The 13095-nt window shown below is 36.8% G+C and overlaps 1 protein-coding gene across 21 annotated transcripts in view; it reads left to right on the top strand.

The window, feature by feature from the left end:
- The window catches only part of DMD (dystrophin), a 1213044-nt gene that overhangs the window by 1080324 nt on the left and 119625 nt on the right, over positions 1 to 13095 (top strand). For all 21 annotated transcript variants that reach the window (XM_062608089.1, XM_062608087.1, XM_062608095.1 and 18 more), the window contains one exon: positions 4416 to 4494. In XM_062608089.1, the coding sequence (XP_062464073.1) occupies positions 4416 to 4494 (79 nt within the window). The remainder of the gene's footprint in view (positions 1 to 4415; positions 4495 to 13095) is intronic.

The raw sequence follows: 13095 nt of genomic DNA, 5'->3' as shown, positions 1-13095 counted from the left end.
ATGATGGGGTACAGCTCCTTCCTGCTTCACATTCTTCTGAACAGCTCAGTTAACTCCAGCACACCTTAATAGTTGGTGTTAGGTACTCTTTGAGAACATGGAAAAAATTGACAATTGAATAAAAACACCTTAATTTTCCTTCTTGATCTAGGCCTGTTCTTCCATGTGGACATAAACACAAAAGAATGCTTTAGATGTAATAAAAATGTTCTCAGTTAAACCACAGAAAAATAAAAAAAGAAAAAAAAATATTTAGTAGTAGACCCAAGCCAAATCCATCCCCTACATTATATAAAGTACTTACAAACTATTCCAAACAACTACATGACATGTCTTTGCTTTTGTTAGTGCTGTAATTTGTTTATCTGAACCTGATTATATATTCAGTTCACATGGGTGCATCCAAATTATGGGAAACAGAACTTGTTTCATCAGTTTTTCTGTAAAGGAGAGGAACTTTAACTTTTTTTTTGTTGTTGTTCATTTGTTTAGCAGAAGCTGTTTATGTTCCATGTCAATATCACTTAAAATTGGTATAGGATTTTTACTATTTCTGTATTCGGCTTCAAGTATAATGTTTACTGCATTACTGTGGCTCTTTCTTTTGTTATGATTGAAAGAAGATAAATGTTACATAAACCAGTGGCTTAAATAATGGAAATGCATGTCTCTTCAAGCATGTACCCTCAGTGAAGAAAAGCAACAGTTCAAGTATCTCAATTACAGAAAACCCTCATGTTTGTTTTTAAGTGAAAATCAGATATAAAAATATCTTGGACATTAAAACCAAATCTTAATTTTCTTGATTCAGATAAAATAATAGCTGACTTTTCAGAAATCCACCTATTGATGTGGTTTATTTTTCTTAGTAACATTACTTGTGGAGAAATCCTGTAGAAAGTTTAAAGTAAAAGATACCCAAATGCAATTGATAGTCCTATTTTGCATATTGTATACTGTACATCTGGGTAGGATGGGGAGACGAATTGAAAGAATGTGAAACCCATGGCTTAAGATAAGAACAGTTTAATAACTAAAGTACAAGATAATACTAATAAGGGAAATAACAAGGAGGGAGATACAAAATTAAAAGAGAAAAGAATAAATAATAGACAACAGTGATGCACAGTACAATTGCTCACCACCTGCTAATCAAAACTCACCCCAGCCTAGCTGGTTTATACTGAGCATGATGTCCTGTGGTATGGAATACCCCTCTGGCTAGTTTGGGTCAGGTGTCCTGTCTGCTTCAGCCCAGCTTCTTGTGCCCCTCTTCACTGGCAGAGCATGAGAGACTGAAAAGTCTTTCATCAGGGTAAGCATTACTTAGCAACAACTAAAACATCACTGTGTTATCAGCCTTCTCTTCTCCAGGCTGAACAGCCTCAACTTTCTCAGCCTGTCTTCATACGGGAGGTGCTCCAGTCCCCTGATCATCTTCGTGGCCCTTCTCTGGACTTGTTCCAACAGTTCCATGTCCTTTTTATGTTGAGGACACCAGAACTGCACACAGTACTCCAGGTGAGGTCTCACAAGAGCAGAGTAAAGGGGCAGGATCACCTCCTTTGACCTGCTGGTCACGCTCCTTTTGATGCAGCCCAGGATATGGTTGGCTTTCTCGGCTGCAAGCGCACACTGCCGGCTCAAGTTCATTTTCTCATCGACCAACACCCCCAAGTCTTTCTCCGCAGGGCTGCTCTGAATCTCTTCTCTGCCCAACCTGTAGCTGTGCCTGGGATTGCTCCGACCCAGGTGTAGGACCTTGCACTTAGTATGGCTCAACTTCATGAGGTTGGCATCAGCCCACATCAGAAGCGTGTAGAGGTCCCTGTGGATGGCATTCCTTCCCTCCAGCGTACCAACCAAACCATACAGCTTGGTGTCATCGCAAACTTGCTGAGGGTGCACTCAATCCCACTGTCCATGTCAGTGACAAAGATGTTAAACAAGACCGGTCCCAGCACCGATCCCTGAGGGACACAACTCCTTACTGGTCTCCAGATGGACATTGAGCCATTGACTCAATGGCTCCTTATGTGTGGCCATCCAGCCAGTTCTTTATCCACTGAGTGGTCCATCCATCAAATTGATGTCTCTCCAATTTAGAGACAAGGATGTTGTGTGGGACAGTGTCAAATGCTTTACACAAGTCCAGGTAGATGACATCAACTGCTCTACCCCTGTCCATCAGTTCCGTAGCCCCATCATAGAAGGCCAGCAAATCGGTCAGGCAGGATTTCCCCTTAGTGAAGCCGTACTGGCTGTAACCAAGCACCTTGTTATTTTTTATGTGCCTTAGCATGATTTCTAGGAGAATCTGCTCCAAGATTTTGCCAGGCACAGAGGTGAGACTGACTGGTCTGTAATTCCCTGGGTCATCCATTTTCTCCTTCTTGAAAATGGGGGTTATATTTCCCTTTTTGCAGTCATCGGGAACTTCACCTGTCTGCCATGATTTTTCAAATATGATGGACAGTGGCTTAGCAACTTCATTCGCCAGCTCCTTCAGGACCCATGGATGGATTTCATCAGGACCCATGGACTTGTGCACGTTCAGGTTTTTAAGATGGTCTCAAAAAAAAAGCAGTATAACATTAATCTTTGCTTCCGTACTGGAGCTAATGATATTGATGACCAGAAACAGCTTTATCATTGTTTTCTATGCACTTAGACTTCACTAGCTTATGTCTATGCTATGAATTAGGTGTGAACTCGGGCCCAAAGGCAGTTCCTCGTCTGAAGAGTTGCTTAAGAGAACATCTGTTGATGCAATTCACTCTGGGCTTAAACTGTCCTTTACTTAGGTTTCTTCTGCACAAGGTTTCAAAAGTTGACCACAGTTCAGCCTCATCCTAGGCTTAGCTTTATCTAGCTAAGCAATCAGCAAAATTAAACAGAAAAAGCACAGGTTCTGCAATCAAGCCTTAAACCTACCAGTAAAAATGTTACCCTGTGAGCAATTCTGGGTTCAAGAAAACAGTAGAAGTAAGAACAGAGGCTATATGGTGAAATGCTGGTCAATGGGGACTAACAAAAAAAAAAAATCACATTGGTCGTGCCTGTGTATAGAAAGCCAGAAGAGAATCACAGAAATGGAGGAAGCTGCAGGAAAATCACCTGAAAAAATGGCTTGAGGAAAGAGAGGGGAGGCCTTTTGGTCATACTGTCAATTTTGAAACTGTAAGCAGAAAAATCATGTCCTAATGTTAAATTTCTGTTCTGTTTAGTGAAACAAGATTTTGAGGGCTAAAGAATATTTGGCAAAGAAAGACACCCATATCAAAGAGCTAGTCAATTCTGTCATTATGTTTTCCTTCTAACAGAACCATGCCCCGTTATTACACAATTGCTTATTCCTACCACCAACCAAAAAAATCTTTTCAAAATGTGGATCGCTTTTTACTTAATTTTTTTTTTTTGCTTTACCTATTTATTTCCATGTTATATACCTCAGAATTGGGATGATAAAACCAGATCACTTTTACATTCTTCTTTGACACAACACGTTTCCTTACAGATATTATTTACATTGAGTGAATGCTCCTTATCAGTTATTTTACTTAAAACATTTCTAAAATATTCTATCATTACTTTCAAATATTTTGCCTTGCTTTATGTGATCCTGTTCTTGGGTCTAACTTGATTATGGCATCCTTTTAGCATATAGGCTATAAAGCTGCTAGTAGATGTAATTTGTACGCTATTGAACCTTATGGCAATCACGTCCTCTTGACTGCTTGCTTGGTACTTTACTGGGATTTTCAAGGGTAAAGATAAAACCAACCTTACAACTAGCATCTATGTTTTCATGCAGTACACCAGACCAACAAAACGTTAGGAACAACGTGTTCTTTAAAAGACTCTTCAAAGAAAAGGGTTGAGGGGCTAGGATTTGACTGATTAAAAGAACAGAGAAATGTTTGTACCAGAGGCTCTTTGGTTACCCTCATTTCTGCACTCAGCTAAAATATGTTTATCATGTACACATTAAAAGAGATTACTTTTCACATGCTGATTTATAATACTGTACTCTCAAAAAGTAGTTTTGAGGTAGTGCTGTAAAAGTATTAATGTAGAGGAATGTCTCTGTTTTCAGTACTGGCAAGCAACAGTCATATTTTCTTGAAGCCAGGCCAATTTGCTCCGCTTTTATTTGTCAGCCTTTCCATTTTCAACTTGTTCTTGCACCATTTAAAATTTGGGGGGAGAACACCGAAAACCAATCCCAACTTTTTTTTACCTCCTTTCCTTTGGATAAAACATTAAATCACAGTTAAGCCCTGAGGGGTAATGATTGTTGCAGAAGCCTGCTTAATTTTTAACAGAATGTTCTCTAATGGGAAAAGCATCTGACTAGAATTGCTTCTTGTTACTTGTTTAGAAAAGAGTCTTTTTTATTTTCCTCCTCTCAACAGGTGGCCATTGATGAGCGCATCAGGCAACTGCACGAAGCTCACAGGGATTTTGGCCCTACTTCCCAGCATTTTCTTACCAGTAAGTAATATCCCATTTTTCTTGCTCAGCTTGCATATGCAATTAATTGATATTTTTGCAGCCGCATGCTGGTTATTGTTGCTATGAGTTTCTATTTTATACTGTATTGTAATGTTTTTATAGGGTTTTTTTTCATTGCTGGGAGCAGAAGACTGTTAAATAAGTTTGTATAGTCCAGGGTAAAAAGAAAATATCTGCCAGTATCAAGTCTCTTTTTCCATACATCTGTCAGTACAAGGCTGGTCTTCATTGTTTAAATGTTCCCTTTTAGGACTAGTGAATTAAAATGATATTAAATATTGTAAGAGTTTCTGATGATTGCAACCCACAAAGGATTTATTTTTTTTTTTGTTAATGAATAAATAAATGTGGGTTATATGTTCAAATAAATATTCAGCTCCAAAAAGCAGCAAAATAAGACCTGAAAGAAAAAAATTTTGCAGAATTTGATCACTTAGAGCAGTGAGAGGCTCAAAACCACCATGGGAAGGTTGGAAAAAGGATGGCAATTCAATAAACTTTTTACAACTCTGCAGAAGATATAATTTCCATTGGTATTCCCACTCCACTTCCACATGCACTCTTGTATCAAGGATGTTTTGAAGTACACTGAAAGACAACTTGAAACATTGTCAGAGCTCCAAGGCAGTGACTAAAGTGAAGCTTCTTAGAAGCGATTTCTTTCCTATTGTACTTCAATTAAGGAAAGTAAACACTAAAGCTTTATTTAAGAGATTATATCAGCAGAAGAGAACACAGTCACAAGATAAGTCGCCTACATGCAAAGGGACAAGCTAACCAGACATCAGAAATAGATGTTGCTATTATTGCACAGCTATGTTCACAGTGGGGTAGAGGACAAACTTTTCTTCAGCTGATACTGCCCTGAAATTTTAATTGGTTCACCATTTTTTTACGGAAAAATCTCAATGGAAAACTGAAAATTCACAGTGGGGTGAACTATAAATTCAAAACCAGAGTTGATGTTGTGCCATATAAGCATAATGCAGACTCACAAGTATTCAACTGTGCATCTTTTTTTTTTTTATCAAAATATAATCCTGTGAAGAAATAAGCCCTATTTTTGTAATTTCTACTACTTTTTCAAAATATCTTTTAAATCTTGATCACTGGGAATAATTTTTCAGCTCAAGATATATAACTACAAATCAGACTTCTCAAGATTGAACATGCGAGAGTTGTTATGAGTATTTGGTATGAATGCAATATCTAAGCAGGTGCCTGTTTTTCTTATGACACACAGTGTATTTCTGGTGAAAAAATAAATGTGAAGGGTACGTTAAGCAATCCTATATTGCAGTCTGGAAGAGACTGGAGTGACCTATCACATTATCACATAGAACAACACATCACTGTTCTCTGTGCTGGTGCTGAGTGCAGCTAGGAAATGTGGGACAGTTATGCCCTAGACCCATTCTGCCTTACTGCTGATAAATGAGATCACTCTAAAAGTTGTTCAGTGTTACAATAGTCACATCTTTTACCCCGCCTGCTATTAGTGAGACCCTTGAGACAACATGTTACTCTTCTGTGTGTTAACAAGAGCCAGCAAAGTGTCATTCTAGACACTTCTCACTACTTGAGGACTGCTTTAAGAAAAGGAGCCAGGTGAAAATGTACTTTGGAAATAGCCAAATAATTGAGAAAAAAATGGACATGTGTGGGGTTTTGTTTGTTCGCTCTTTCTTAGATACATGTGTAAATACATATTCTTAAATGTGCATGCAAATGTTGGTTATTTGAAAATATCCACAGATTCCTTCCCAAGTATAAGTATGCAGTCACTGAAAATTGCTAGTGCATCTGTTAGTCCCATCTTACATACGCATCAAATTCCAAAAGCGTGTACTATTAATATACCTGAGGAAAATATCACTCTTTTACGTACTTTTCATGACTGTCTCTGCTGCATCTCTCCACTGATGAAAGCATATCTGTTGGAGAGGTAGCACTTCAGGAGAGAGTGACAGAGTCTTTCTCATCGAGCACTAGTCTTGTTTCTATATCTATACTTTTGGGGATGAACAAATCAGCCATAAGGGTTGCCAAACAGAACTGGGCAGGTCAAATAAAGGTGATTTTAATGGCTTGTGTAAGTGATCTTCCAGTGGATGGCAAACAGAGCCCAGGTTGGATCAATCTGGCTGTGGCAACAATGGTGTAAAGATGAATCATAGTAATTCTGCTCTTTTATAAATTCAACTCAGAGAGCATTTTTAGCTAAGGAGCTGAGACATAATATCAGTGCAAACTGTAATAAGTAAGGAACATAAGTAATTTATTGACCGTTTCATAACTAATTTATATTCAAGTAATAAACAGTTCATCCTCTCAAATTCAGAATCAACTTTCCCTCTACCATATGTGCTTGCTCACCTTAAGGTGTGAGTGATGATCTTCAGCTCCCAACTGTGTTTATATACTTATATGAAAAATTGCCCTTTTAGAGTCAATTTACCTTTAAGTAGTTCTGCAAAAAAGGTGGTACTGCAGTCAAGTTCACATAAAATCAGTGACTTAATTACGTTTCTCTCCTATCTGGAAGAAATAAATATAAGCCATTAACCTGTGGTGATGCCTTTTTTTATGTGTTTGTTATTATTTTATATATAGAAATTACAGCATCATCTTTCTGTTTCTGCTTGGCTGGAACTGAAGCTGACTAGGGCTGTTGAGAACCTAGCTCAAAAGTAATGAGTGACGCAGGGACTTCATATTTGTCATGCACTGTGCACTCAAAGAATCAAGTGGTAGTCCCTGTTCCTAAGCAGCTGTGCCCTGTTTTAAAAGCTATTCTTATAGCTATTTCTGATATAAGTGGGAAGAAAGATGTGAACTGGAGAGATCAGGAGTGAAAAACAGGGATCTTCTGATCACTCCTTCGTGCTTCCCCAAACTCATTTAATTCCACCAGTCTCCACAGAGTCCCAGGTCTTTCTCAGTTTATTCCTTTATTCCTAGTTTATTATCTAAGGACAGAGGCTCACAGAATTCAGAGCAATAGTTGTTAAGCTATAGCTGATAAATGTTTTACTTGTGTAAAACATTAGATCTACAGAATTACTTTGTTGGGTTTGAAGGTTTTGCATTTAATTAGAATTATCTAAATTGGGATGTAAAAAATAAAATTAAAAAAGAGAAATGAGTAAATTTCTAGCAAATTAATTAAAAAAATCTGGGATCCTTTCATGGATGATGGTACTTAATTTGAAAATTATATACAGTAACTGAAGTGTGGAAAAGGGTACCTGCAAATTTCAAGCATAATGCCAGCTCCAGTTTTCAGTGACTCCTCTGGAATAATTTTACTTTTTTGAGTTCTCCTTTATTTTCCTTCTTGATGCTGCCTCTTACAAAGTATGGGATTCATTGCCTCTTCCTGGAGGACCCACCTATATTTGTCACAACAGTTATTACCTTCTTTTTTTTTTCTTGAGATGTGATAAATGAGAGGTAGGATTGATGTCAGATTAGTTTTAATATCATTTGCTGTGCTAGCCAGGCTCCCATCAGCCCTATTTTTAATGTGATAGCAAATTCACATGGATTACTTGTGATTGCTGAAAAATAGAAGGTATTACACCTTCTGAAAGCATAAGCAAATCCTGTAATTTACTGTCCAGCTCCAGCATGAGGCATCTGATAGTATGTATAGCATGTCAATGAAATAGTGCTCAGGTATAATTGGCAATTATTTACAAACGTGACACGGGGAGACCCCAGACACAGCTTGTGATTTCCAATCTCAGAGAACATAGACTTTCATCAGGTGAAGAACCTGAAAATAGCAGAAAAGAAACAACACTTATGTTTGCAAGTCTAAAAGGCTGGTTTACATCTAGCTAACATCGTGTGATTTGTATTTTCCAAGCTACAAGCTTCAGCTGCATGGGTACATCGGTATCAGACTGTTACATCTGCATACCTAAATATGTGCTTAGAACTATACTTTAACTGGAGATACCTAATTATGTGTTTAAGTTTTGGACTTCCAAGCAGGAATTTCTTCACTGAGAGGGTAGTCATGTATTGGAACAGGGTTCCCAGGGAAGTGGTGGAATCACTGTCCCTCAAAGTGTTCACAAACTGTGTAGATGAGGCCCTCAGTGATATATGGTTTAGTGGTGGTCTTGGCAGTCCTGCAGTTGGACTTGATCTTAAAGGTCTTTTCCACCCTATTTGATTCTGTGATTTTTATGATTCTATGACTTCAACATGAAATGAGGCAGCCATAGCAGCTTCCATTCAGAAACAGAAAGGTTATGAACACTGGAGCCAACAGTGTGTATTGCAGTCTAGTGATCAGAGTACATCTGCTGTATTTTATGTGGACAATTGTTGCTTCAAAATAAAAATATGGTCTCTGAAGTGGGCTGTGTAACCTAGGTCTCTCCTTCTCCAGATAAGCTCAGACCTGTTAAGGTTCAGATCTGTTTTTTTAATTCTTTCTGTGCCTTTGTGTTTTCCACCAGTTATTTAGGCCACTATTCTGAATAAGTCGGGGTGTGGGTTTGACTTCTTTCAAGCTGGGAAAGAAGTCAAATACTTGCATCTCACACCTTTTGGGCAAGTGCTTAGATTATTATGCAAAGCAAAGATTAATGAAGCTATTTCTTGCATAGGCAGACAACTTTAAAAGGGCAAGTCCTTCTAATTAAGATATCTGGATCTAAAAATGACAGGGCTCTAGGACTCTTAAGACACTTTACCCATCCGTCTGATAAATTTATTTTCCAGTGCTAACAGCTATATATTTTTCTATTTCTCACTGCATGCATTATACTATCTTCCAGATGTCACTTTTGACATGCAGATATTGAAGACCATGTCCATTCATCCATGTCTTCAGATATATGATTTAATATTATTAGCTATCACATTTAATGTTTTGAATAGAAAATATTACCAGGCAGTAAGATAAAGACAGAGGAAAAGTGGCTACAAAAGAATTGGCCTAATTCTGGGAACTGTCTGGAAGAAAAGGGATTTTATATTGCATTTAAGTACGGCCATATAAGCTAGAAGAGCCTGATTGCTAGAAAACTCTTTTTTTTTTTTTCCCCCTATTTTTATAGTATTAATGCAAAATGGCTGCATGTGCTTCCGAAAAAGTTAAAAAAGAAAACTGATAAAGTACTTACAAAAAATATTCACTTCAAGGGTCTTGTCACCGCTATTATCATGGTGAATTTGTAGTAGCACTGGGCACCAATTCAACCTCAAGGTTTGTCTGATAGGTAAATTGGGTTTAAAGTCTTCAGTCCATTTACTTTCAGTCCTTGTTAGATTATTATGACTATACCTATGACAAAATGATAAAATCAGTTTTCAAATTATAATGTTCTCCCCTTCTCTTTTCCTGGAAGCAAACAATTTTTCCTTGTAATTAATATCTTGTATTTGTGAAGGCTTCCAATGAAAAATACCTTAGAATGCTAGTTAAAAATAATTCATTCTCTCTTCTGTTCTTGTTTTCATTTGTCATCAAATTAAAAATGCAGTCTAGTATTTATTTTAGAGCAGATATTTAATTTTTTTTTTTTTTTTGAGGGAGTAGTCAGGAAAATTGCTCTCTTCATTATTTTTCCTATAGCAGCCTAGTTAATTTCTGGATTTTATCCTTGATTGGTAGACAGTCTTATATTCTGAAATGCTAAAAAAATTTGCAGGCAAACAAATATTATTTTTTACTCTGGATAAGACTCAAATATGAATTATTGCTTATTATAATTTTGCCCATCATCTGACTTGATATGTTGCTAAGACAAAATCATCCCCCCAATATTTTATAATCTTTTTAGAGTAACATTGGACCTGTGAAGCCTAAATGAAAACTACTTTATGTTTTACATTGCCAAGTTTAACTCTGATCTATTTAACCATGTGCCCATATTGTCATGGGATGTACATTGTGCTTAGTCCTTCACCCTCAAACTCCATGACTGCAGTACAATAGGCATACTTTATATATAAGATGTTTTTCTGTTATGTTTTGCTCTGAGAGACATGGAATATTTACCAAAGATATATTTTTCTATTTACCTAATTCCATTTGCATAAAAATTACCAATTTGATTAGGTCATTTTATGACCTTATTTGATGAGCCAGTTTTAGAGGTTTTAATTTAAGAGCACAGGAGCAGAAGTAGCAGTATAAGGTACCTGTAACTTGGGATACATGGATCAATACAGACTATAATACTTTACTGTATCTCATGCAGTATTTCTGTATTAAACAGATAGATGCTTGTATTTTTGCCATTTTACATTTACCTTTGTGACATTTAAGAAAATGAGCAGTAGATGTATTTTATAGTTTGTTTTACAAGTGGCATTTGGAAAGTTCTGGAAACTCTGTTCATGATTAAAGGTATGCATTGTTTAGGTTGTATCATGTAATGTGGACCCTAGGCTGCAGGTGAGAAATCTTAAATGGGCTGTAAAATTTCCAGCAGGAAATGGAGGATGGAGAAGCCTCTTTTATAACTCGTAAAATGCGAGTCATTGTAATTGGCCCTGATCACATGATAAGCTTTTTCATGACTAATAATCCCTTCTTCAAATTGGTTAGAAGTGCTTTGAAAATGGTATAGTCAGAGACTTTATGTGTACTGTAGCAGTAGACAGTGCTGCTAGTGTTGCAGGGAAGAAGCAAGTGTTTGCTCGGGTTTAAGAACAGCAGAATTCAAGCTGAGAAGGAGCTATCTCAGAAATGCTCACAAATCCATCAATGTGTGCACCACTATGAGCACAGCTTGGAGCAGAATAGACTCCATGCTGTGTAGTCCTTATGAAAGACAGGTTTTGATTGATGTTCCCACCTTGTAACTTCTAAATTGTGTAGTTGATGTATTCTGACATCAGTTTCTCAACTACACGGCGCAACACTATATCTCAGTGCTAAGCAATGCAGACTGATTGTCCTTTGGTCTCACTTAGTACAATAATAAATGCACATAACTTAGAAATCAATTGTCTGTAAATTGGGGGGGGGAGAGGGAATCATATTTTACAGATGTATACTGACATTTGTTGCAAAGGATCTCAAAGAAATAATAAATTATGCAAACACTTTTATCGTGCCCCTGTCATGCAGGCATACATATTGGAGATGGCATCCTGCCAGCATGTATCATGAACTGATAATGGAGGGAAAACATTGCTTTAGCATATTCTCTCAGGATGACAGGCATAAACTCTTTATAGTCTGTGAAGAGCAATATCTTCTCATTTATAATGTCATTTGAAAATAATTAGAAAAGTACACAATGAATCTTCTTTGAAAGGTTAGGGTACCTTACACAGATGTGAACTTCCGGTTCTTGGGAATCAGAGTCTTTCCAGATGCAAAGACTGTCTCATAATTTCGTCCTCCCTACCTGCCTTTATCTGAAGGCACCAACTCCATCCCTTGTGGGAGTGAAAATAATTGGTACAAACCCAAATTTTATGTGAGTAAATAAACAAATTTCTAGCTCTGTGTTTGCATAAAGATACTAATGATGATAATGCTATGTAGAACAATGTAAGTTATCCAGGTAGAGCTCCTAGGCTGAATAAGTGAATTACTGTTATTAAAACATGAACATAATTAAGCACTTTTCTGAATTACAGCTGTTGTGGCCACAAAGCACGTAGTGCAGCTCTTAATTGTGAATATAAAAATGAGCTCAGCTTTGACTATCATAATGCTGATTCTGGAATGCATATATAATAAATATAATAGATTTCTAAGAAAAAAACAATGTATTTGAGAAGACGCATGTAACACTGCATGGCATATGGGTACTAGGCAGTGCTACTTTGTGGTTTCTTTCCTAAAACTGTTTCACAATACTTTAACCCCTAGTTACAAATAGGAGTCAAAAGATTTTATTCTAATTTAGAACTGAAAATGTAAACTCATGCCATTACAGAATGACTAAAAGTGTGTGCTGACTATGTAAACAGGGACCACTGAGAGTAACTTCTAAATGTGGCCCTACTAAATTTACCCTTTAAATAGCTGGGGGAGAAATAGTTTACTATTAGTAAACATACATGTATTTTTCATTATGTTTGTAGTGCTAAAGTGAAATATGTATGATTTTTTTTTTTTGTAATATCAACATAGATAAAATTATGCTATCATCCCATTTAATATTTCATTCAGGTCCCTGAATAGATTAAAACATTGCTGATATTCAGAGAGCCAGCATGCTACCATTTCATTTTACATTCTGCAAACAAATAAGGATGTACATGGGCTTACTGTCAAGAACTGTGTTCACCTAGGTTGAATATGCAAAGCAAGTAATATGTATTAGCACACCATCAGAAAGAAAAAAACCTCTCAAATTAGGTAACCATTAAAATGTATATCAATATAAAGCATAAGGAAATTTAAATTCACTCTTAAAATGCCTATATTTTGGTGTAGTGTTTAATATTAGCCAACAATATTGCAAGTAGCTGGGTGTATGGTAATGTGTTCTTAGGCTGTGCAAGCTAGAACAATAAAAGACTTTTGGATTACACTTAGCAAAAAGGAAGATACATGCTTCTTGAGTAGTGTAGCCCACAAGGATACTACAGTGTCAT

Source organism: Pezoporus occidentalis, unplaced genomic scaffold (genome assembly GCF_034315485.1).
Source record: "Pezoporus occidentalis ecotype Australia unplaced genomic scaffold, CSIRO_AGI_Poc_V1 ctg129, whole genome shotgun sequence".
Taxonomy (NCBI): Eukaryota; Metazoa; Chordata; class Aves; order Psittaciformes; family Psittacidae; genus Pezoporus; species Pezoporus occidentalis.
This window is presented reverse-complemented; position numbering and strand designations above follow the sequence as displayed.